Source organism: Sphaerodactylus townsendi, linkage group LG02 (genome assembly GCF_021028975.2).
Source record: "Sphaerodactylus townsendi isolate TG3544 linkage group LG02, MPM_Stown_v2.3, whole genome shotgun sequence".
Taxonomy (NCBI): Eukaryota; Metazoa; Chordata; class Lepidosauria; order Squamata; family Sphaerodactylidae; genus Sphaerodactylus; species Sphaerodactylus townsendi.
Genome location: NC_059426.1, coordinates 114,798,397 through 114,824,585, shown reverse-complemented (window position 1 = coordinate 114,824,585; position 26,189 = coordinate 114,798,397). Strand labels below are relative to the sequence as shown.

At 43.4% G+C, this 26,189-nt stretch overlaps 1 protein-coding gene across 3 annotated transcripts in view; it reads right to left on the bottom strand.

The window, feature by feature from the left end:
* Nucleotides 1-3,245: 3,245 nt before the first annotated feature.
* Nucleotides 3,246-26,189, bottom strand: part of LARGE2 (LARGE xylosyl- and glucuronyltransferase 2) — a 45,809-nt gene continuing 22,865 nt past the window's right edge. For all 3 annotated transcript variants that reach the window (XM_048484359.1, XM_048484358.1, XM_048484357.1), the window contains exons 2-15: nt 18,620-18,777; nt 16,447-16,706; nt 15,819-15,901; nt 15,297-15,420; nt 14,543-14,714; nt 14,128-14,232; nt 10,046-10,158; nt 9,714-9,839; nt 9,359-9,514; nt 8,868-9,031; nt 7,204-7,482; nt 5,576-5,722; nt 4,118-4,313; nt 3,246-4,012 (exon numbers count right to left, since the gene is read on the bottom strand). In XM_048484359.1, coding sequence (XP_048340316.1) covers nt 3,815-4,012; nt 4,118-4,313; nt 5,576-5,722; nt 7,204-7,482; nt 8,868-9,031; nt 9,359-9,514; nt 9,714-9,839; nt 10,046-10,158; nt 14,128-14,232; nt 14,543-14,714; nt 15,297-15,420; nt 15,819-15,901; nt 16,447-16,706; nt 18,620-18,737 — 2,241 coding nt within the window. In that variant the 5' untranslated portion in view covers nt 18,738-18,777 and the 3' untranslated portion in view covers nt 3,246-3,814. The remainder of the gene's footprint in view (nt 4,013-4,117; nt 4,314-5,575; nt 5,723-7,203; nt 7,483-8,867; nt 9,032-9,358; nt 9,515-9,713; nt 9,840-10,045; nt 10,159-14,127; nt 14,233-14,542; nt 14,715-15,296; nt 15,421-15,818; nt 15,902-16,446; nt 16,707-18,619; nt 18,778-26,189) is intronic.

Here is a 26,189-nt window from a genome sequence, read left to right as displayed (position 1 = left end):
ATCAGGGTTTGATAGATCTTAGTTGTGAGTAATAGCAATGAGGGGAGTTGGAAAATCAGAACAAGAAATATGCCTGAAGTACAGCTAACACCCATTTTGTAGCAACAAATTTAACCAAAAAAAGAGAAAACATTGGAACTAATTAAGCATACACAGACAGTTTCCAGGTAAAGATCCTTTTCGGTCTGTTTCTTTATTGGGTATTGTTGACAATAAATGGCACCATACTTCCAGACCAGATTGGAAATTAAATTGTTTAGAAATATAGCCAGAGAGAGAGAAAGAAACCAAATCCAAGCAGCCAGAATATCCAATACATTGTAGTTGGCTTCTCACTGCCTCGTAGGGACTTTTCTCGCTTTGTCAGGATGGCTGTTCTACTAATGTAAAGGCAGATACTGAAAAAGAACTGAATACAGTAAACAATGCTCCCGCTCGCCTAAAGGAAGGAAATTTTGAGTGGGCAGAGTTGTTGCAGCACAGCAGAATAAGTGAGGCAGCCCTGAAGATAAGTGCCTCCCAGGTCATAAAGGATTTTAAAGGTAATCACCAGTGTTTTGAGTTCAGTTTGGGAACCAGCAGGCAATCACCACAGCGGTTGCAGCTCACTTCACCGTTCAGCAAGGTACTGCACTCTTCAATAAACTGTCTTCAAAGGCGCTGCAATAGCTCAGACATGTTTTCAGTGTGGTCAGATCAGTGGAGACAAGGTAGGGGACCAGCTTCCAAGCCAAACAAAGATCAAAGAAAGCATTCTTAGCAGCTAAGCTGACTGGTTTCTCTAACAGCAGTGATGTGTACAGCACAACTCCCAACTCCTCACTGAATCATACAAAGGAAACTGGACCTTGTCGAAAGCAAGGGGTACAGTACCCTTCCAAGGGGGTACATTAGGTTCCAGGGTGGCTTTTCTGGCCAGCATCCCCTTCATTTTGCCAGGATTCAACTTCAGCTTGTTCAGCCTCAGCCATTTGACCACAGCTGGCAAGAACTGACCCAGGATGTTGTTCACAGCCACTTTTGGTGACTTAAGAAGAAAAAAAGAGAGAGAGGGCAGGGTGTCCCTGCATTGAAATCACAGTGCTGGATGGTAAACATTCAATTTGTTGTCTGAATGTTCAGAGGGTAACCTAAAAGTCTAACCATATAAACGACTAATTTAGGCTTAGGCATAAATGGACCAAGAGATATTCTCTTTTAACCGGTGGTAGCAGTGAAAGGCAATCTTAGTTGTGTGTGTGCATGTATGGGGGCGGGGAGGGAATAAAGCTGGACTGATGAGCACCTACTCAAGTTCTGGTGGTTGAGGACTTGCCTATCTGAATAAATTCCACATCCCCCATAGCATAAAGAGGTGCCTGTGTGGCCCATTTTACCAAAGGAGTCATCCAACACCAAATCTACTCCCAATCTCCCTTAAGGTCTTAAGGAGTAGCAAATCTGAGTAAAGCACTACAAGACAAACCCCATACTGATGATTCCTGATAGCTATATCCTGCATCTTAAAACATCTCTGCATTTTTAGAGTGGTCTGGAAGTAATTACAAGGTTAACAGTAGTTGACAAAGAAACAATTTAGAACGGGTCTTTGCCTGGAGACCTGTTGCATACATACAAATGGCTTGTGGTTGCTGTTTTTTGTGATGTTCTTGTACTGAGCGTTAACTCTGCTTCAGACTTCAATTTAAGCTATGTACTTGCAACAGTACAGACATTTGCACCATACTTTATCTGTGACTCTTCTTAAGGTGCCTGTTGCATTGAGGAGCCTACGGACTGTTTCAGTGAAGCATCACAGTGTCCTACATCACATTCACTAAGAGGAGCAGCCATGTTCACACTCCTGTTCTTGCTCCATGAGGAAAAACAGTAATGAACTGCTGTGGCCGTGCTTTTAAGCAGCCCAATTTGCCATCTAAAGTGTAAAAAAAATCTGATCCATTGACTGGCAGGTAGGTATTGTTTCATTTTTTTAAATAAGAGAGATAAGGAGCAGCAGTGGCATAGGAGGTTAAGAGCTCGTGTATCTAATCTGGAGGAACCGGGTTTGATTCTCCGCTCTGCCGCCTGAGCTGTGGAGGCTTATCTGGGGAATTCAGATTAGCCTGTACACTCCCACACACGCCAGCTGGATGACCTTGGGCTAGTCACAGCTTCTCAGAGCTCTCTCAGCCCCACCTACCTCACAGGGTGTTTGTTGTGAGGGGGGAAGGGCAAGGAGATTGTAAGCCCCTTTGAGTCTCCTGCAGGAGAGAAAGGGGGGATATAAATCCAAACTGTTTTTCTTTTTCTATATACAGTCCCTCTTGAATACATCTATGAACAGCTGTATATAAGCTATTCAGGAGGTGAAAATTCTTCTCATAAAAAAGCTGACCTTTCCTAGCTATCTAGTTACTTGCATAGTCTAGTTTCCCAATTTTCAAATTTGGTCTCAAAGTGTAGCAAAAAGGGGGGGTGGGTAAGGCATGACGAGGGAAATAAAATACATGGAAGCACAGAAACAAGGACTATGGAGAGAGCTAGGAACAGCAGAGATGGTAATAGCTTTGGTCTTTGACTGAACTGAGGGCCATTATGTTAGCAGAGGGTTGCATTCCACACCTCAGCACTGACCAGGATAGCTCAGGCTAGCCAGATCTTGGAAGTTAAGCATGGTTTAGCCCTGATTAGTACTTCTCCAAAAATCTTTGCCTTGAAAACCCCAAGGGGTCACCATAAATTGGATGCAATTTGACAGCACTTTAAGCACACCCACCGAGTACTTGAATGTGAGGCCACAAAGACTGCTATGCAAACGCAAACAATGGCAAACCATCTTTGAATGTTCCTTGCTTTGAAAAAACCTACAGGGTCACCTAAATCAGCTGCAACTTGACAGCAAAAATAAAAAATTGCAGCACAAGGTAAAAAATCCACCATTCCAACAACAGATTCAGACAGTGATGGTGAACCTTTTTGAGACCGAGTGCCCAAATTGCAACCCAAACCCCACTTATTTATCGCAAAGTGCCAACATGGCAATTTAACCTGAATGCTGAGGTTTCAGTTTAGAAAAAAACTGGTTGGCTCCCTCTTCCTCCGCCCCACCCGCTCAAGCAGGGGCCAGCCTGCTCTAGCCTCTAGCAAGTCCTGCGCACACCGCTCTGTGCCTCCTCTGTGCCACCCCCCCCTCGGGCAGCAGCCACCCGGAGCTCAGGCACCAGCCTCAGTGCGCGCACATTGTGCTCAGTGGCCCAGGCCAGCCTAGATATATGTGTGTGTGTGTGGGGGGGGGGGGGGTGATTTTCCACCCCCACATGACAAACTCTGTGTGTGCATGCCCACAGAGAGGGCTCCAAGTGCCACCTCTGGCACCCGCGCCATAGGTTCGCAATCACTGGATTAGGAGATGGTATTCTGAGGACAGGAGGTTTAATTGATTTCCAGGTGGGGATCCAAGTCCTGCTACGAAGCTACGTGTGCTGCTTTCCCACTCTCCCATTCTTTGTTTCTTGCAAAGCCTTTTCCTCTCTCCAACCCCCCCCCAACAAAGAAAGAACCTTGAATTCTTACAAAACCTTACTTGGAACTGACAATATGTAATGAAACAGATGACTAGGAATGTATATTTTTTACCCAATTTTGTCTGGGAACAGAATTTAAATTAGTTCATGACAGATTCTGCATGTCACATACCCATTGCCCAGAGAGAGTGTACCACCAAGCTATCAGCAAAAGATGGACTTTGAATGTATCCCAGAAACAATACCTTTCTCTTCAGTTGGCCACTGACAGTGCCTTATACAAAAAAGTCAAGGGTTCTGGGCATCACTCATAGATTCCTCTCAGCAGTGAGGTATTTCAGTGCAGCAGCACCATACTTTCGTGACAGGTCCTGATGGAACTCTTCCCTCAGAGTTTCCAGACATTCCCGGTAGCTGGAGCTCAGTCGGAATTTGGAGATCTCAAAGCTGGGGGCATGAGGCATGTGGATGATGAAGGCATTAGGAAGCACCAGAAACTCGTACTCCTGCAAAAAGGCATGAGGATGCTGATAGGGGAATGTTCCTTGGAAGCCAACCCTGGCTATTGGGGAACAGAAAGATCAGCCTTGGAGGACCCAGCTGACACTTACCTGGACATCAAGTTCCATCACATGGGACACTTTGTTCCAGCCGAAGCCAACAAATCTCTGGTCATACAAAGGGCAGTCACGCCTTACTACAACGTAAGGCTCAAAGTGTGGCTGCCACTCTACATGATATGGCACTGTGGCTGTTCGCCACTTGGCATAGTCTGTTGGGGCATGGCCCTGTGGCCACACATGGTACCTGTGCAGAAAGACATACAGGGTTAAAAAGATTCTTTACCTAGGAGAGTTTTGTTCCAAGAATCTGCTATGCTGAGAATTAAAGTACATACAGAAGTTCCTTGTGACCTTGGTCCATCCGAAGCTCCCTTCGCTATTCTGTGAATTTGATGGCAACAGCAAGACTCACAGAGTGAATATGCTTAAGGTAGCTCATTTTGAATTAAGAGGAATAATTATTGCCATCTGGTCCTGTCCTTGCATCAGTAATGACTGCAACAGAGCAATTCATACAACAATGCAAACATAAAGAACCAAAATTGTAAGGAGTTGAGACACATGAAGTATTTGTTCTGCAATGACCTCACTGCATGGGCTTTGGAAGCCACCATCTCACTTAAAAGTTTCCAATTGGTTTTCCAATGTTGATTTTTGATACCAAACAGGTATCACAACAGGTGATTCCTGTGCATAACAGGAAAAAATAGACACTAATCTGGTACCAGAATGACAGGATTCAGAAACCAGTGGCTGAACATTCCAGTGTAGCAATACATTCGGCTCCTGACCTGGAAGTTACCTTTCCTCAACAAAGGGAGACTCCAGCTTGACACTGCTAGATTAGAATCCATCAGGAAGCTGACAGTATCCAGTTAGGATTCAACAACAATGATGGGTTTCTCTCACACTACAGGTGTCAAATCTGCTCAGGATGTGTGGTAAGCATGTACCATCCCCTGTTAATGTTATTTATTAATTATTGTATTCATTTTATTTTATTGGGTATACTGCCCCTCATTTGGGTTTGGGACAGTTTCCAACCATATACAATTATACAAGTAAAATCAAGTATAATCAATACAATAAATACCATAAAATCAACAATTAAAACTGTATAAAGTTTTAGGCAAATCCTAAATGTTGTTATGAATAGTCACAATATTTCTCTTGCATCACACAGAAATGCAGGATTGGATCTATTATTGCAATTCATAGGCTTCTTACCTCACAATTTAATTCTATATCTGCCCACTAAGAACACATTTCATGATTCTGATGAAGTGGGCCCTAGTCTGCAAGTGCTTATGTCACAAAAAGTATTTTAAATATATATTCTATGCACATAGAGAGAGAGAGAGAGGCAGGACCCAGATTTCACATACCATGGCCAAACAACAGGCTGGAAATCTCTAATGAAGGCTGTACAGAATGAGAAGGCTTGTTTTGTGCTCTGGACCAGAGGAGGAGCTGGCAGTCACGGACTTGTTCGGATCCAGGACCTACCTGAAGGTATAGAGGGAGCCCATGTCCAGCATGGAGAGCAGCTCCGCTTTGGATTTGGGGAAGGTGAGGCGATAGTGTAGAGTTTCAAATGCAGGCACAATTAGGGCTGCCTTCCTCTGGGGCAGCTCCAGTTGCAAGATGGAGGTCCTAGAGCACAAAGGAAAGAAGTTGATGGCAAATGCAGCTGGGCGCAGGGGGAGGGGGGTGTTTATAAGAATTATGCCTTCCCTTCTGTGATCAGTCTCTGGAACCAGCAGAGAGGAGTAGCAGCAGAAGAGACTTGGCCAGGAAGAGCAGAGTGACCTGCTGGTGTTCATTTTGGAGGGCTTTTCTCAAAGCCACAGCTTTTAAAACAGTGTATTTTAACAGGGGTTATCTCTTTTTCTCCTTGTAAGGCTGCTGAATCTGGAAGGTGGGGCTTAACAGGGGTTAACAGAGTTCATCTCTTGTTCCTCTTTTTCTGAGAGGTGGGGCTTTTGTCCTGAGAGGTGGGGCTTTAGTTCAGTCTCTGGAACCAGCCGAACCAACAATTTAAATTTAATTTTTTTGTTTTTTAAATTAATAAGGACATATTTGACTGCAAAGATTGTCATGCCCTTATATAAAGCAGTGGTGCGACCGCACTTGGAGTACTGTGTCCAGTTCTGGTCGCCGCATCTCAAAAAGGATATTGAGGAGATAGAAAAAGTGCAGAGAAGGGCAACAAGGATGATTGAGGGACTGGAGCACCTTCCCTATGAGGAGAGGCTGCAGCGTTTGGGACTCTTTAGTTTGGAGAGGAGGCTGAGGGGGGGATATGATTGAAGTCCTACAAAATTATGCATGTATGGTAGAAAAGAATGTTGACCCAGAGAGAAATTTTTCTCTCTTTCTCCACAATACTAGAACCAGGGGGCATTCATTGAAGAAAATGCTGGGGGGGGGAAGGAAGTAGGACTAATAAAAGGAAACACTTCTTCACTTAGCGTGTGATTCCAGGTGTTTGGAATATGCTGCCACAGGGAGGTGGTGATGGCCACTAACCTGGATAGCTTTAAAAGGGGCTTGGACAGATTTATGGAGGAGAAGTCGATTTACTGGCTACCAATCTTGATCCTCTTTGATCTGAGATTACCCAAATGCCTTAGCACAGACCCAGGTGATCGGGGAGCAACAGCCTTGAAGGCCATTGCGTTCACATCCTACATGTGAGCTCCCAAAGGCACCTGGTGGGCCACTGCGAGTAGCAGAGAGCTGGACTAGATGGACTTTGGTCTGATCCAGCTGGCTTGTTCTTATGTTCTTAGAGGGTGGGATACCAGCATATTTCTTAGATAAGGGCTGATGTTGAAATGATACAAACACCCTCCCTTCAGCCTAACAGTATGATGGGGTAGGGGGCTTCAGCAGCTTCACACCAGTTGAAAAAAGACACATTAATGGCCAGGTGGAGGGGAAGAATGAGATTTAATCGAACTCTGAGCAAATTAAGATCCCCACCTAGAAGAAAGGGAATTTGGCTAATTTTAAGTTTTTAAGGATTAGGAATGGAATTGTATTTTACCAGCTTTGGAGAATGATTTTGAGGACAACTTTTTGAATTCATTTGCACTGGGAAGAGGCTCTCTAAAGTTTAATGAGAGTATTACCTGAGGTAATCATAGAGGCCATACATAGGCAGGAAGTCAATGTCTGTCAGGAAGACATAAGGAGTCTGGGCATTCTTCAATGCTATGTTGCGCAAGAAGTTGACTGGGTAAAACTGCCCTTCCTTGTACACAATGTGATAGGCAACATTTCTGCGGCTACTCAGCACCTCTGAGGCCTGGGCATAGCGCAGGAATTGCTGGGCCTCCGCATCAGACATGTACAATGCCAGGCTGATAGGGCCAATCCAGTGTTTGCAAATGGCCTCCAACATCTGTAACCTGCAGACCAAAGAAACAATTAGAAGCAGGATTTTAATAGGAACTAATAGAATTCTTCCTGTTGGAAAATCCCCTTTGGTTTTAGTCTTCAGTGACCATAGGTTTCTAAATATTTCTCTACAGTTCATTTGAGTGCTAGGATGTCAGTGTGCTATAGCGCTTGAGAGAGAGCTGCATTCAAGAGGCTTAATGCATTTAAGAGGCTCATTCAAGAGGCTCACTGGATGGTCTTTGGCAAGTCATTACCATTCTAACCTACTTCAAATGTTTGTTTTGATGATACAATAAGGAACCAAACCATGGACATAGCCCAGGGGTAGGGAACCTGCGGCTCTCCAGATGTTCAGGAACTACAATTCCCATCAGCCTCTGTCAGCATGGCCAATTGGCCATGCTGGAAGGGGCTGATGGGAACCATGAATTCCTGAACATCTGGCTGGGATTCAAACATTCTATAGTGGAAAAGGTGGGATTAAAAAAGGGATAGGTTGATAAACAGATACATATCTATAATTTTTTTTAAATTAAAAAGTTTGCATCCCCAAGAAAGCACATTCTGGTGGATTGTATTTTGTGTAGTGAAACTGTAAAGCAGGGGTCCCCAAACTTTTTGAACATGGGGCCAGTTCACTGTCCCTCAGACTGTTGGAGGGCCGGACTAAAAAAAAACGATGAACAAATTCCTATGCACAAATGATTGTAAAACGTTTGATTTCACCTTTCAGCCTTTCTGTCATGGTCTATTTTTAGAACAGTGACCAAAGTATGTCAAGTACAGGGTGGGCTCCAAATATTGTTGGGGAGGCTGTGGAATACCTTCCCCTGTAAAAAAAAAGCAGAACTTTCCCAATGAAGCATTCCATCTAACCCAGGATTAGGTATCTTCCTGGGTTCTTCCTCCCTAGCAGCCAGCGAGCGATTTACCAGCCTGGCTGATGCCAATGGGAGTGAGGCGGAACAGAAAGCGTGAGAGCAACACATGGAGTAGACGAGAGGGAAGGGAGGAGCAGGAGTTGCCACGTGTAAGGTTTCCAACTCTGGGTCAGAAAATTCATGGAGATTTGGGGGTGCCATCATGTAACTGCAATCAACAGCCGTTGGGGCCAATTCCTCCTCTCCCTCGAGCCCCCACTGCACATGAATGGAGCCATCGCCACCATGCCTGGCGGGCCGGATGAATGCCTTCAGGGGGCCACATTTGGCCCCCGGGCCGTAGTTTGGGGACCCCTGCTGTAAAGCCATAGCAGTCTGCAGGCTTAGTAGCCGCATCTGATTCAAGGGACTTCCTGGGCTAATGAACCATGTAAAGAACCATAGGCTGGCAAAGCAGTGGGATCTATGGCAGAAAATGCCACACCTTCCCCACCTCCTTTCCCAGTTGGTACCTGTCCATAGACAGCTGAGCTACAAGGGTTACATCAGCTGCATCAGTCAAGGCTGGGAACTCATACTGGAGAAAGAAGAGGTGCACGCGGTGCTGGATAAGGCTCTGCCTCCGAAAGTCATAGCAAGGATCATCTTCATCCAGCTCTTCCAGGGCCTGCTGGAGCTGAAATTTGCATAAGCAAGAAAGGGGGAAGAGAACTTTCTTTAGCTTAGCTGAATCACTAGGGAAGGACAATGGAACAGTGACAGAATATTGTGGCTATGCAAGATAAAAGGTGCAAGGACAGAAAATCACCTCAAAACTGAGAAGGAATAAAGATATCCTGTTTCTTTAAAAAATGCCAAGAGTTCCAGGATACTATGAAATCCAGCAGCATCATATTGCTTGTTTAAATATAAGAGGGTTTTGTGAAGGTAACCCATCTCAGATCAGCTTTAGGAACTCTCCATTGTAAACATGCCAAGTAAGGCAACCAACAGACTCCATTACCTGGCCGCTGGACAAACTAGGCAGATTGGCACAGCCAAAGAGTTCTCTGCGCAGCAAGTTGCCATCATATTCCAGAAAGGTTAGGTAAAGGTTCCGAAAGAACTCCACATGCTTATTTTTCACCCTCAACTTCTTGGGAGAGTTCCAGTGAATCACCTGAGAATGTAAAACTGAGGCTTCAGCCCTGCTGCAGAAGTCAATTCTTCTCCACATCCTAAGCAAACTACAAGCCCCTCCAGCAGACAGTTTGTGCAGGCTGGATATGCAAGCCCACCCTTTCCGGAGGGCTCTGCAAGAGCAAGTCCTGCTCAGAGATGCAGACAAAATTCAGGAAGGTTGCAGAGGAAATACCCACCTTGAGATCAGACACCTCTGTGTAGCACTGTTCTGAGCGGGTATGGTCAGAGAGCTGCACATTCCAAAAGCAAGGGAGCTGATACACAAGTGTCGGGCTCTGCTTAATCACTGCATTAAAGATGTCCTACAAGAGAGATTGTAGTTTGCACCATGGATGGCTAGCCATTCTGGAAAGGGTGAAAAAGCTCCAGGCAGAAGCAACTGGAGCCAATCAAATACAGTAAACAAGGACCTTTGTTATGTAGGGACATTGAGCAATGGCAAAAAAGAAAATAAAGGAGAGGGAGGTCCAAATTGGAAGGACAGCAAAGCTGATCAAAGAACCCTTGCCTGATCTGCCAGAGAGGTAGACAGCATGCTCATGAGTTCCCGTTCTGCTGTGAGGCGCCACATCTGTTCCCAGCCAATTCGGCGCAGGCGGTCCAGCAGCAAGAGGATCACTCCTAGGGAAGAAACATGAGAGAAAGATAAACACCCTTGTGAGGGGGGAGATTTGAAGCATTTGCTGCATCCCTGAACTCAGCACCAGAAAATGTACACTGCAATTTGTGTTTTTTGATGAGAAAATAGTTTTCCTAGATCCCCAAGTCTATGCCATCTTCCTACTAAACTGCAAGGCCTTTCAGCTGGGAATCACCATGAGTGGATACATAAAATCTTTTTGTATTGAATCTTTATTACAAAGTCCAATAAACAAAAACACATAAACATAAACATGTTTAAAAACAATACCAACATCAGAAAAAAAACCTCTGACTCAAGCTCCAGAATGACATAAATAGTATAAAACAATTTGAAACAGAATTTGGAACATTCACCACAAGAAGAACAAATAAACACCACAATACAATTCCACTGATTTCCATCCGTGAACTCAAATGTGTACGTCTAGGCATTATATATTTACCCACAAACCATTTTTTACTAATTATGTATTTCTGACTATAACAATTTAAACATTATGTTAACTTATAACTTCTTATCAACATAGTATTATTCAGCATACTATCTTATTATTAATATGTTCTTTCATTCCTATTCCTCTAACCCTACTATTGACCATTTTACTTTAAGTTGTTTCGATATGTAATTCATGAAAGGAGTCCAAGTTACATTAAACTTTTCCAAAGAGTCTTCTCTTAACAAATAGGGCAACTTATCTAGTTCAACTATATTCCATACTTTTTCTATCCACTCTTCTAACAGTGGGCACTGTCTGTAGTTTCCAGTTTTTTGCCAAGACAATCCTGTGGTAACCAAACAGAGAAACAAACCATTGTTATGTTCACCCTTTTGTTATTACTTAACCCTAACAAGTATGATTCAGAGGTCATTTCAAATTTTACTTTCGTAATTTTTTGCACTATTGCATGAATTGATTTCAAACATTCTCTTGCATTCTTGCATTGCTACCATAAATGGGAAAATGTATCCTCTTTAATTTCACATTTCCAACACATTGGAGAGCCTTTTTTTATTTTAGATAATGCTATTGGGATAAGAAACCACATATGAAAGATTTTATAAAAGTTCTCTTTAAGATCCATACCTAATGTGAATTTTTCCATAGTTTGGTCCATTCGTCTAATTTAATATTTCTTTTGATATTTCGGACCCATTGATCATGACTTCTTTTACCTCTTCCTGTTCACTTTTCAACAGTAACAGTTGCCAATAAATTTTCCCTATTCATTTTCTGTCATCTTTGCACAAAATTTCTTCAAATGTTATTTTGTCTTGGCTAAAATCCCATTTTTTGTTATCTCCTTTAAAACACTGTCAATTGGAGGTAAGTAAACCAGTGACATACTTTCCCTTCGATTACAATCTGGTTTCAGGTTTCAGTCTGACTTCTCTACCCGTCCTCTCTAGAAATATCTCTACATGGTAACCAAACTCTCTCCTTAGTGTTTTCCTTTATTTCCATTCTTGACAACCACATAGGAGTGCTATTATGGAATCTATCCTTAAATTCCATCCATTCATAATAAAATGATTTCTGAAATTTTTAAAACTTTTGCATTTTTCAGGCCATAAACAATCATGCCAGTAGATGGGGCTACCCTTTTGAGGGTCCATAACTTTGGGCCCCCTGAATCAAACTTCACCAAACCTGGGTGGTATCATCAGGAGGGTCTCCTAAAGATACTCTGAAATGTTGGTACTGCTAACATAAACATTCCTCCCCTGATAGGCACCCTCAATTTTTCCCCAGATTCTCCCTTTAAATCACACTCCCCTTCTGAGTGGATTTAAAGGGAGAATCAGAGCTTACAGAGCTAGTTTACCGTTTTTCTTTGAAATAAATATTCAAAAACATTTAACCTACTGATGTCTCAATTAATGTAATTTTATTGGTATCTATTTTTATTTTTGAAATTTACCAGTAGCTGCTGCATTTCCCACCCTCGACTTATAAGCGAGTCAATACGTTTTCCCATTTTTTGTGGTAAAATTAGGTGCCTCGACTTATATGCGGGTCAACTTATACATGAGTATATACACGATTAATGGTAGTATCTTACACATTCTTCTCAATTTTTAAAATTTCATATATCATTTTTTTACCACTAATTTTGGTTTTCAAAATTTAACTCAGTGGTTTAACTCAACAGCTAACCACTTTTCTGGTTTGTTTGCTCATTCAAAAATGTCTTTGTTTCAAGTATTTAAGTTTTGTGGCTGTTTTGGTTGTCTATTGTAGGGTTAACTGTTTCCTCAAACCTGTTATTGCTTGTTTTATTTTCTTGTTATTTGGTATCTCTTGTAATTCTTTTTCCTTTTTCTTTATTTCCTCTGTGATAAACTTTATTTTTTCCCAGAAAAAAGATATAAAATCTTCAGTATCCAGTCAAAGCTGGGAAAATCCTTCTTATGCATACAGAGAGTGATGAAAGTTTGTGTTTATAAGAGAGCTTGCTATATCCAGTTAAATATACAACTGGATATAACAAGCACATTCTATCCCTTCCCTTGAAACATTCAATTATGAGGGGTAAGATGCGGGAATAGCTCTCTTCTGTATGGCTGTCCTAATCCTGCTCCTTCTTCCCCTCTCAGTTTTATCATGAGTCTCCATCAGATAATCAAGATTAAAAATGTATAGGCCCCACCCCATTTCTTACAACTTGCTGAAGCAGCATGTACCCCTTCACACAAGGGGAAAACCAATCTAATGGAAAAGAGGGGAGTGGGGGAGGTCACAGTATGCTTCTAAGTATCTGAAGGAGAGACCCTGAGAAGCAAAATCTACAACCTGGGCTTAGGGTTGGACCTCAACACTATCAATCCAACGGAAACAGAAGACAAGCTTCTACACTGCAGGGCTGGGAGGCCTCCCCAGATCTATCTGTGCCTACAAGGAGAGAAACTCGAATCACATGAAGAACATAATTCTTCAGGTGAGCTGTCTGAATAAGCAGGTCTATGGACAGCCACCAGATGATGGCAAGAAATCCTCCATCCTGTCAATGAGAACAGCAGCTGCCAGAATGCCTAAATTTGTGAGGCCACTGTCTGTGAAAAGCTGACTGGCCTGCAGAACTAGGACTGGGGAGCCCAAGCTTTCACTGCACCTTCATCTTTGTTTACTCACTTTCTGAAAATGCGTATTATCAAGGCCATACAAGGGCACTCCTCCAAAAGTGAAATTTGAAGGACTACAGCCTACAGCAAAGGGCTACACCAAAAACAGAGAGAAAGAGCAGCTGAAGCAAATTTGATGATGGCACCAGCAAGCGTCAGCCCCTCATACCTAAATGTACAATGTCCAGTGGACTGGAAGGTCTTTGTTTCACCCAAGAAATGCCTAGTATTGAGAGCTCCTGGCCTTCTAAAAAGTCAAGTTTGTGGAATAAATCAACACAGTGCAAATGCTGAGTTCTTCTTCTCCATATGAACATAAGTATTTGTGTTTGACTACGATGGTGGAGACTAGGATTCAAATATGCAACTCAGGCATACAGCTCAATTGCTGAACCTGAACTAGTCCATCTCTTTACATTTGCCTCTCCCTCTTCCTTCAAAGAGGTCAGTGTGTGAAACTCCTCAGGCTGAAACAAAGTATCCACACTGCAAACTATTTAAACTAATCACCCCCTTTCCCCAGGACATCTTGCCAACTGTAGTTCTCAGGGAGAGAAAAGACTAGGTAGCTCAAAAGGAGACTTCTCACCAATACAATTCCCATGTTTCTCTGGAGAAAGTGAACTAAATGTGCAATGTATGGATAGCCAAAGTGGTTTGCCGAAGACACCTGGGGAGCTTCAGAGATTACCGTGAACCAGGATTTCCAACACTCCAGCACTGCAGCAGACTGTGCAAGACAGGGGGAAGGGCGCATGCACCAAACTACATGCACCCAAAACTTATTTTACATGCATACGATCCTTGTAGGATATGTAGGAGCTCACCCGTGTTAAAGCCACGTCCCAATGCTGGCCATGGTTTATGATTCTTCCAGAGATTTCCAAGGTACCAATCACTTTGGTTTTCCACCAGCCCAATCATCTGTTTGTCTGGATTATGAAAAGACAAATTCCCAAAGCAATTAGCAGACAAGTCCTGAGCCCTTTGGAATTCAAATGGACAATTCGAGCCCTGGGAGCCAATATATCCATAAGCCTGCAATAAAATCTGCCTCTTATCATGTATAATTTGCAAAGGAGAACAGTAAAGAGAAAGACTATTTCAAAAGGAGCTCAAGTAGTATCAAAGGCCAAAAGGCCACCTGTAACTTCAGATGGAGAGATCTGAGTGCCTCTTCAAGAGGAAAGGGTCCACTGATAATCAAAAGGACTCCCCCTTTCCCTCCCATTCATCACTCACCTGAGAACTTCCCCAACACAGCCCACAATTCAGCAATGTCAGTTGCAAAGGTGATATCTGTGTCCAAGACAATGACCTTGGAGAGGTTGGAGGGTAGTGCCTTGGTGAGAGTCAGCTTCATCAGCCCATAAATCCCTGAGTAGTGTTTGTTAGGGATCCAGGACACTTCTGACTGCAACACACAGAGAGAAACAGACATTCAGGAATATGAGCATAGGCAGACAATATCATGACCACATTCTAGTCTGTGGTCCCTACATTGCACTTCTTCAAGCCATGGAAACCACGGACAATACTCAAAATGGGAACATGACACAGTCTTGATTATGATGCATGAGTTTTTGGATTCAGATCCAACTCTGCTGTGACCATGTAATGTTTTCCCAACGAAGCCTCCAGTGGCTCTAAGATGGGAGAGACAATTAAAGCTTCTGCAAAAAGTAAACTCACACCAACCCATTCACAGAAGGACCAAATGCAACGATTTTCTGCCATTTCCTACCAGAAGGGGTCTCAATCCCAAAAGAAAGGACTTGCACTTATTGAGTAGGTGCCCTAATCACCACATGAATAACTAATAAAAACAGAGAAGAAGAAAAAATAGTTTCCATCTCCAAGGTCCTCCTCCTTCCAAGAAATTCCCATTCAAGCTTTCTTTAGGGAGCTGATAGCTTCACAGAAACCCACAGCCTAAAAAGGGAAAAATCAAAGCAAGGGCATAATGAGAATTCGAGCTGTGATCAATATATCCTGCCTTCAAATCATCAGCATTGTAGAAGCTAACATGAACAGAGGGCACCATCCAGGACTGGAACAGGGTCCGAAGGATCTGCTGCGCCACAAGGTCAGTAATGAGATGGAAGTGGAGAGGGTTCTTCCTGCCAAATGAGAAAGAAATCCATTATCACTAGCAAGATAGTTTACTATTCCAAGACTCACCCCATCTCCTTATATTGTAATCAAGACCATAGTGGCTACCAATCCCTTCCTTGCCTATTTGGCACAACCATGTCATCTCAGGATCCTCTCTCTACAGGAACAAGGAACCATGGCAACCAAGGTAAAGTGGATGGGCAATAAACGATCTAACCAAGCTGCCTCTCTCTTTGATCTGAGCCTCTTATGTAGCTCTCCCTCCTCATTTAGAACTGCAGTTGAGAAGTCAAGGTTCAAAGAACCACCATAATTTGAAAAATTATACTCTAAAGCCCTGGAAAAGCCCAAGGTCTCACTACCTGCTCAAATTAACATTAGCCTACCTTCTGCCTTCAGTTACCTGTGGAAGAGGATGGATTTCACCAAGGTGACTACATCTCGACTTGCATTGTATCCAGCACACACAATTGCAACATGGATGAGCTGTGCAGAAACACAAGACATCATCAGGGTTGACGCCCACCCCCAACCACACTTCACAACAACAGGCCCTCTCATCTTTCCTTCCCTTCCCCGTAGAGCCGGGCATGCACAAGTTGCTTTCCTTACCATTCTACATGCAGAATCACCTGGCCAGCCCTAGTCTTCACACCTTGGCATTGGTCTGCCCACCTTGCTGCTGACTCAAATGAGAAGTTAAAGCCTTTGCCCTGACAGCATAATAGACAAAAAGCCAACCAGAACAAACTTGTTGGGCCTCCTTAAGGGAATTATCAGTCCAGCTGACATCTGCTTAGGTGGCAGATGGGAACACTGCAGCTTCTCTCCATCACAGAATCTATTGCAAAATAAGTCTCACAGTTTCTTAGGTAGGCAGCAGCAAGAAAAGAATATAGCCACATTCAGTATTTCTGGAAATGGAATCTGTCAAGGGACCTTGAGCTACTATAGCCTCCAAATCCCTCCCACAGTGGAAAGAGGAGCTTTGCCTACAAGTGCCTCAGCAGTGAGAAGAGCCTCATCATTACCTCACACTTTTGGACCACCCTCTGCTTGGGACAGCCAGTGCGGTTGCTCCTTTTGTCACCAAGAACATCCTGGTCTTTTACAAAAGATGACACCTGCTGGTCGCTGTCAGTTCCTTCTTGAGCCTGAGACTGGATGAGTTGCAGCCGCAAGAGCTGGTTTTCCTCTTCAACTTTCCTCACCTGAGACACCAAAGCCTCATGGTCAAGATACCGCTTTGGCTGTTCCCCAAAGCAAGGGGAGGACAGGAGGGAAGACCCATCTGCAAAGAAAAGCCCCGCCCCAATAGAGGGAGTTAGAATAGGAGAATGCAGAATGACAAGACAAATTAAAGACAGTCAACTTCAATGAAATTAGGGGAATTGGAGGGAATACCAACTTTAGTACCTCTTAATCACCTTTGTAGTTTCCAGTAAAGGACTCAAAAATCAACTCCTTACAAACTATTTGTCCAATCTTTAGAATGGTTTTCCATTTATTTATTTGAATTTCACTGTATTAGTTGTACCCTTTGCTGCTTTATTGGGTTAGTCACCTCATTTTTATTTTGTGCCCTCCTCTTTATACAGTTCATTGTCTCAACCTACATCATATTCTGATCTCAGCCTCTTGTTTTATGTGCCTTGTTAAACAGGTCCACAAGTAAAGTTTCAATCCTCTATGACCTTTTCCTCTAAAAGTTTCGCTGTTTTTTCTCTTGCTTATACTTGGCTTTCCACCTGCTCCCAATGCCATTATACCTAGGCCCCTTCCAGAGACGAAGCTGCAAGGGGGCCAGGGACTGTGCACTGCACCGGATGCATGCGGGGGGGGGGGGGGGGGGCAAAAATTCAGGTTTGTGGTTTTTGTATTTTTTAGGTTTTGGCCTGCAGGAGGCACAGTTTTTAGGCTAGCAGCACCAAAATTTCAGGGTATCTTTAGGAGACCCTCCTGATGATACCACCCAGGTTTGGTGAGATTTGATTCAGGAGGTCCAAAGTTATGGACTCCCAAAGGAGGTGCCCCCATCCCCCATTGTTTCCAATGGGAGCTAATAGGAGATGAGGGCTACACATTTAAGGATCCATAACTTTGGACCCCCTGAACCAAACTTTACCAAACCTGGGTGGTATCACAAGGCCGAATCTTGAAAGCAGTCTAGTACTAACAACAAGGAATCAACGTTGTATGGTGGACTTGAAGCGAACAGCATTCAAGATACCGCTCAGCCATAAAGTCACCACATCTCAGTCAAACTAACCTACTTCACAGAGGTTTTGTGAGGACAAAATGGGGTGACCATACCTATGCCACCCTGAACTCATAGGAGGAAGAATGAAATATAAGCACAATAAGACAAACATTTTGAACTCAGTAAACAAGACACTCAAGGAGCAGAAAATGAGCATTTTCAGTCAATGAACTAAAGCTATTTAAAGTATTGAACTAAAGCTATTTAAATTCTTTGAAAACCAGCTGCCTTTTCTTCAGAAATTAATAAAAGAAAAACTCTGAGGATGGAGAGTCTACAACACTGTCAAATAATGAGTCAGCTCTAAAAATATATAATTTTACCAACTATCTGTTTTTATAGTCAACTGTTGATTTTTGGATGGGGAATAGTTCATTTAAAGTCTGAAGAAAAAAGAAACTGCACAATGTTCCTCAAGGGGTGGATCTGAATTTGAACACTAAAGGGAATTTATCACAGACAGCATTAGGAGATTTAAGGGAATGATTCCCTAGAGACCCAAAATTTTCAGTGCAACCAGCATACAGTATATCATAGTGCACAAGTTGTGCTGTACAAATTATTAGTTTTTTTAAAAAGAAAATTGGCAAAGAGAAATGTTGTCAGCTGCTGCTTCTCTAAGATATTGGAGAGGGATACAAACTACCACCTTATGGGAATTCAATGGAGTCAAAAATAGACATCCATGGCCAACTTGGATCTAAAAGGCACTTTGACAGAGTAGATTCTCCATAGCCTAAGCCAGGTATCAGGAAAAGTTCTGTTATATTTTACCTGCCAGGAAATGAATGCAGGGATTCACCTCCCAGCAAGTCAGCAGCATAGCCACAACTGAGTTCTAGTGTCGCCACTACCAGTTGCGCATACAGCAAGCTAATCTGTATTGCAGACTTCCCTCACTCTCTCTTGGATCATTCACACCAATAATCCCTGTCCTTACTCACATTCCAGATTGCCCAAAAGGAAACACAGCCATGAGATGAGGAATACCAGCATCAGAGGAATAAGCAACACTTTCAGCCTTCCCCTCCAGTGACACAGCATGATGGTGGCAAAGGTCATGGAGGCAGGCCTAGTCTCACTGGAACAAGCATTCTACACCCTGCAGGAAAAAATAAACAGCATTCAGAAGGCATTACCAGCAGACTTGATACCATACTAGGTCCTGTGAGGGGGGCGGCATTTGGGCCAGGGCTCACATTTAAAAAGGGTCTTAAATTTAGACTTTTGATGCCATCTCCAAATGTACATGCAGTCACAGAGATACATGGACAAGATTGAAAGAAGTAGTTCTTCATAAAACTGTAAACTTTGTATCTCATTACTGGGCCACACCACTTGTACTGCCACAGTGAATGAATATCCTGGCATTTTAGCCAGGCAACTGCCATGCAGATGGTGTTACATACACATGCTAAAATGGGTGGATTTCACTTAACACATGCAAATTACACTTGCAAATTGCACTTAACACTTTTAACCAATGCAAATGGTTCTTTCTCCCACCCTGGACATTCCACAGGTATAAATACTCCACTTGCTTTCTACCATCAGATCCTCTGAAGATGCCAGCCACAGATTCAGGCGAAACATCAGGAGAAAATGCTACTGAACATGGCCATGCAACCCGGAAAACCCACAACACCCTAGTGAACCATAACACTTTTTCTATATAGAAGTTCCATTCCAGTTCTTCTTTCTAATGCAAACAAGAGATTTCAGGTTTGGGTTAATTACCATTCCCTAGAAGTGTCAGAAGTTAAATCTAAAATGGCTGCAAGCAGAAACAAAGTGAATCCCCTTATATTACCATAATCCACGGTTAGTGACCGTGGGGAGGTATAATAAATATATGATGAAAAGGCAGAATTTTTAACATTACTTCTCATTCTGTCATAGAATACAACCCATGACAGATCTGGCGCACATTCTGATGACTAGTTTTTGAGATCAGATGCACTCTGTGTAGTAAAGCATTGGAATATGCTGCCACAGGAGGTGGTGATGGCCACGAACCTGGATAGCTTTAAAAGGGGCTTGGAGAAGTCCACTATGGCTACCAATCTTGCTCCTCCTTGATCTGAGATTGCAAATGCCTTAGCAGACCAAGTGCTCGGGAGCAGCAGCAGCAGCAGCAGAAGGCCATTGCTTTCACATCCTGCAAGTGAGCCCCCCAAGGCATCTGATGGGCCACTGCGAGTAGCAGAGTGTTGGACTAGATGGACTCCGGTCTGATCCAGCAGACTTGTTCTTATGTTCTTAAACAGCCATGGTAGGATCTTTAGCCTGTCCTAGTCATCTATTTGACCACATAACTGACTGGGCAAGCACTAAACTGTGCAGCACATATTATTAACTTTACATGCTTGGAAGTATTCCAGGAAAGATGTTCTTTGCTTTATGTAAAAAAGCAAAAGTACCTGTTCTGGACTTTGTTGTTCTTAATTTAATTCTAAACAGGATGGTCAATGCAATGGGGTCCCCAGAATAAAAGTGGAAACAAATAGAAGGGATCTCAAAGTTGTTGTTGTTGTTTTTAAAAGGAGTAAACAAAATCTGTCTTCTCCTAAACGACATCCACTTCAGATGCCACGGCTCAGTGAGCCAAACATCTTTTTACCTCACAGCTTGAATCAACACTGAAAAGGTGGAGGAGATACTGTTTCTATGACTAAATCTCCATAAGGAAAAACCCTTAAGCTGGTGCCCTTCAACTGTGCACCAACATACAACTGAGCCCAGCAGTCTCCATCAAGCCACATACTGGTTGTGCTATATATGCGTTCTGATACATAACTGAGCTGCGTCTCCTGAATCCCAGCCCAGCACAATTTCCAGTCTCTGCTGCTGGCCTTTGACTGGTGTCAGGATCACCGTCAGCACTGGTTCAAGCCATGCTCTACTGCTCTCCATGTGAGAGAACTCCTGCTATTCCTCCCGCTGCTTCCTGACACACTGGAATTGCTGCTACAGACAATATAGCAGTCTCTGAGGCTAATTATTTAACTGCAAATGTTCCAGAAACAGCAGCTTCATTCAGTTGGCATGATGCAACGAAGACAGATGCTCCGCTGTTATATTATGCAAGGTAGTCTGCAGTATCAGCTATACAGAAATACACTTGATATGTTGAAAATTTACTGCCATATTTAAGTTTTCTAATGACAAACACAACATACATTAAAAGTTCAACAAGTGAGGGAATGTTACACAATTTAGGGGATGCAATACAAAAAATAAAAAGTGAAGAAATAATGACTGGCAGAGCATTTTAAGGAAATATTGGATATTCTCACCTACTTTAAAGGGTATACAACACAGACTTTGTTGTAGACCCTGGTCTTATAAAAACAGTGTATATTCCAACCAAATTAAAAAAAACATTTTTAGGGAAGTGTTCTTTTTTTCTTTTTGTATGACTAATTAGTGACACATTACTTTAGTAAAAGCTTGTGGTCCCTTCTGTTCAATTCATTGGGGCAGACCTTCCACTTTTTAAAGGAAACCTCTTTGCTTCTTGATAGCTTTTTTGACTTGCATTATTAACCATGCAGGTATTCTTTTAGACTTAGCTGTGCCTTTTCTAACTTGGGGAATGCACTATATCTGGGCTTCAATTTGTGCAGTTTTAAAAATTCTCTAGGAGTCTGACTTTCTTGTGTTTCCCTTTCAGCTTCCTTTTAACTATTCCCCTCACTTTTAGAAAGTTCCCGCTTTTTGAAATCAAATGTTACAGTTTTGGTCTTTCGGAGTAACTTTCCGTTGACACAAATGCAAAATTTAAGAGCATTGTGGTCACTCATCCCAACTATTACAACAACCTCTCCATGTCTCACCAGGCCTTCAAACAAGTCCAAGATCAATACCCCTCTAATTTGCTCTGTGATCAACTGTCCCAGTGCACACACATTTATGATGACTAGAAATCTATTTTCTACAGCAGGACTCAAGCACATGTCCACCCAGTCAGTGTGAGGGTGGCTGAAGTCTCCCAATATCATAATGTTACTTGCTTTAGTTACCTCCCTTATTTCCTTCTCCATTTCAAGATCAGCCTCAAGGGTTTGATCAGGTGGGTGATAGAACACCTCCACTTTTTAGTAATCCTTAGGGCTCAGTATTTCCACCCATATCACTGCTGTTATTGTTAAGAGTTCATATTTGATTTCTTTAAGAACCCTTGTGTGGATGCCATCCAAATCTGGTGAACTTTTAGCTTTTCTCAATTGGCACTAAAACTTCATCACTTATAAGCTTAATTTCAATCAGTATTTCAAACATCCTTCCCCAAAACAGCAGTTCAGGCACAGGCAGTTGTCTCAAGTCTTCTGAAGCAAAGCCCAACACAAAGAATTTGTTCAGTATTTCTGTATTCTCTGTCATCTAAGTGCTCATCCACACTCCCCAGATGGTTTCCTGATTGTGCTGTACTCAAATACATCATTATTGTTTGTCCTAAAGCATTTCACCAAATGTTTCTCAAAATTTTATTTGCCTTGCCTTCTTGTCACTGTATATTTATTTTGGCAGCACGCTGGCTCCTTCCAGTTCTTCTCCTTTGGACAAGGATGCCATTGTTCAAAGGAAGCTTTCTTGATTTTGCTCAAGAAACATACTGCCATTCTTTAATTTTGACAGTATCTTTCCTAACCTGTGGTGCATTCTAGCCAAGCTCAATTATTTGTGATTCAAATAACTTTCAAACACTCTGAAGAGATTTGACCTTTTTTACTCTTCCTTTCAACTTCCTTTACTCTTCCTTTCAACTTTTGCCTAATCTCTGATTTTCAAGAAGTTTTGTCTTGTGAAAAGAAAAATGGATGTGATGGACTTTCAGAGAAATTTCCCATGCTGAACTTAATAGTATTGTGATCACTATTCCTACTTGGTTCAACAAAGCTCATCTCTTGTACCAAACACTAGACACCAGTCAGAACCAAGTCCAGGATACCAAGGCACTGTCATTTGCAGTTTTTAGAAAATGTTCTTCTTTTTCAAGAGCTGAACAGTATAATTAAGTTACTCTTTGTTGCATGTTCTGCTCTCTGTCTTCACAATGTAGGGGTTGGTGGTTTTCTACAATTATAACTAACCTCCAGGCTACGGAATTCACTCTGGAGAAAACAGAAAGAAACATTATTTCTAAAACATTTGAACTTAACCCTCCCTATTCCACCAGGTTTCTAAAATGTCCACTATATCTATGCTCTCATTTATCGCACCTTGCTCTACCAACTTGCCTCGGAGGCATCATACCTGAACATCCCCAACCTTTACCTCTCCAATTATCCCTGCAGGCAGGCACATTACCCCTTTGAGTCTCCTTTAAGAGACTCAATGAGTTTATGCCATTTGCTGCCATACATTCATTGTTCAAGTTCTAACCTGTCCATATTTAATGACTTGGAACACTTACCCCATCATCCCTTAGGGATGAGTCATCCCAAACCAGATGCTCCCCAGCTCCTGCCAGCTTTCCCCTTGTCAGTTTAAAAACTGCTCTATGACCTTTTTGAATTTTGGTCTAAGCAAGATTCCCCAGAACCAAACAACTTTCATACTTTTTTGCAGAGCCAATATCTCACACATTCACTGCCTATAGTTTTTATCTGTGTATCAAACTGGTCCTTAACCTTCTGCCTGCCGGGCATGGTGGCGCGCCTGTAATCCCGGCTGCTGGGGAGGCTGAGGCCGGCAGATCACGTGAGCTCAGGAATTCTAGGCTACAACGAGATATGCCGATCGGGTGTCCGAACTAAGTTCGGCATCAATATGGCAAGCCAGGGGGAGCCTCAGCCCGCCAGGTTGCCCAAGAAGGGGTGAACCGGCCCAGGTCGGAGACGGAGCAGGTCAAAACTCCCGTGCCGATCAGTAGTGGGATCGCGCCTGTGAATAGCCGCTGCAGCGTAGCCTGGGCAAGACAGCGAGACACGGACTCTCAACCTCCTGCCTAGCAATTCAAGTGTGACTGGGTCTAGCCTGGAACCACTGGCCTCCGAGCAACTAGGCCAGACTTTTTCCAGTTAGGGGAAGGAAGAGGGGGAAGTCAAAGAGGGGGAAGGAAGAAAAGCTGATAAAGGTATGTTGTTTGGTGAGTAGAAAATGAGAGAACGGAAAAAGGCAGAGGCTATGGGGGCTGCCAGGGAAGAAAAAGAAGAAATGGTAGAGGTGGGGATACAGAAGAAAATAAGAGTCACCCTCAAAAGTTTTTGCAGGTCTTGCTTCCCTGCTTTGGCCGTTTCCGCACAGCCCCCGAGGCGCCCCCATGCCGGCAAGAATTCTGCCGGCGTGGGGGCGGAGGCCGGCGGAGGACAGGCGGCTCCGCATGGAGCCGCCTCTGCCCCCTTCCCTGTCCCACTCACCTTGTCCCCGTCGTCGGCCTGCTGGCCTCTGAAGCCCCGCCCACGCTGCCCTCCGACCTCCAGGGGTCGGAGGACAGTGAGGGAGGGGCTGCAGAGGCCAGCAGGCCGACGACGGGGACAAGGTGAGTGGGATGGGGAAGGGAAACAGCGTGTTCCCGGCGGTGCGGTTCACACCACGCCGCCGGGAACACGCTGTTGGGGCAAAAACAACCCTTTAAAGGGTTGTTTTTTAGGGCGGCCTGATGCCGCCCTGGGGGAGGGGGAGCGCAGTCAGGTCAGCAGCAGCGCCGCCTGTGCGAATGGCTCCCTGGGGACGGCGTTTTTCCCGTCCCCAGGGCGCCATAAAAAGGCCGTGCGGAAACGGCCTTTGTTTCAACTAAAAACTCCTCCCACACATCACAAAGGAGTGTCCTCAGTGCAAAAATATTTTGGTTCATCATCTGAGCAGTGAGGGATAACTTCCTCAGCTAAATGATATCTTGCCCTGAGACCTTTGTTCTTTGTCAGTTCCACCAATTAACCAACTGATGAAAAATACAGATGTCATAATTAGCCCAAAGGAATGTTATTTATTGAACTTCATTTATAGCCCAATTTTCTTGCCAACAGGAATCCCAAAGCGGCTTACAACATCCTCCCTTTCTTCATTTTATCCTCACAGCCAAGTATATGTAACTGGCTCAAGATCCCCCAACCAGCTTCCGTGGCAGAGTGCAGATCTTGACGCGGTCTCTCGTATCATGGCTCAACACACCAACCACTACACAATGCTGACTCTCTAATCCTGTGTAACTGTGATACAGAACGAAATTCAGTTGCCTAGACCTGTAGGAAGATTCTGCCCATACTCATAAAGGGTTGCATCTGGCCTCTTTCTCCACTGACTGGCAAGAATTAGAGGCGGCAAGAATTTCTAAGCTCTTTCCAGCTTAGCATCCCACTGTTCACAAACCTAATCCATAAGCCTTGCAGTCTCCAATGAGACTGCTGCATTCCTCAGAGACCTGCGAAGCAATTACCAACCAGACAGAGACTCCATTTAGGCTGAAGGGTCACTGTTCAAACCAAGTGGAAAACACATTCACTGCTCTTCCTCACTTCCCTGCTCACCAGAGTGCAAATGCCTCATGTTAACACTGTTCCCAGAGAAACTCCAGCCGAGGGGGGTGGGGGGGTGGAGTTCCATGTCCTGTTTTACTTGCCCAAGGGCAAAATGCAGGTAAAAAAGTCGAATAAGACCTGCCACCTGCCTGATTGACGCAAGGCAAGTGGGCAGAGCTTGGACTCTGCAACACCAACTGTCATAATTACCATTTTCAGTGGGAGAGATAATTCACTGCACCAGAACAAAACCAGTACTAAGTTTTTATGGCAAGCAACATGCACCTCATCATGACATGGGTGGGGGAGGAGTTTGGGGGTGGGGGAGATCTCCAAAACAGTAATGATTTCAGCCCTGCATTGTGCATGCCCTTTGGGAGAGGGGGTGGGATACAGATTGCAAGGTCACATTGTGACCTTTCCCTCACTCACTAATTTGCCCAGTATGTGGAAGGTTCCATATAAGAACTTCTGCACGATTAATGTTTTATAAGTAATGTATTTGTTTACCAAGAAGGGAGAAATAATCAGTCCAAGCATGGGCATTTGAAATATTAGAGTGGTATCCATTGCTGACAGTTGAATCCTAAGCAAAATTATACCTTTCTAAGCCTACACACTTAGATTGTAACTCTACTGAGGACTGTGCTGTTCCCGTCTTAAACCACATCTAAAGTGGAGCTGTTGGGTTATCATTTTAATGTATATGAAAAAAATTAGGCAGCGTTTACTGTAAGCATTGTATTGCATTGCTTTGTTGCCCAGTTTTCCAATTCTGCAAACCACTTGTACTGCCTCACTTGTTGTATTACACTGTTTTTACTACACTGCTATTTTAAAAAATATTGCCATTCATTTCTAGTCTCAGAAGGATGGACTATAAATTAAGCAAATAAAACAGAACGCATTTTTTAAATGTAACCTCACACAAAGGGAGGAAAAACATTAGGCAGAACCTCCAAACCCAGATCCTCAGGACTGTTTGTAGCCACAAACCCCATCAAGACAAAAGCAATCCCAAAGGCTTCCAGTGTTGTATGCCTTCTGTCAA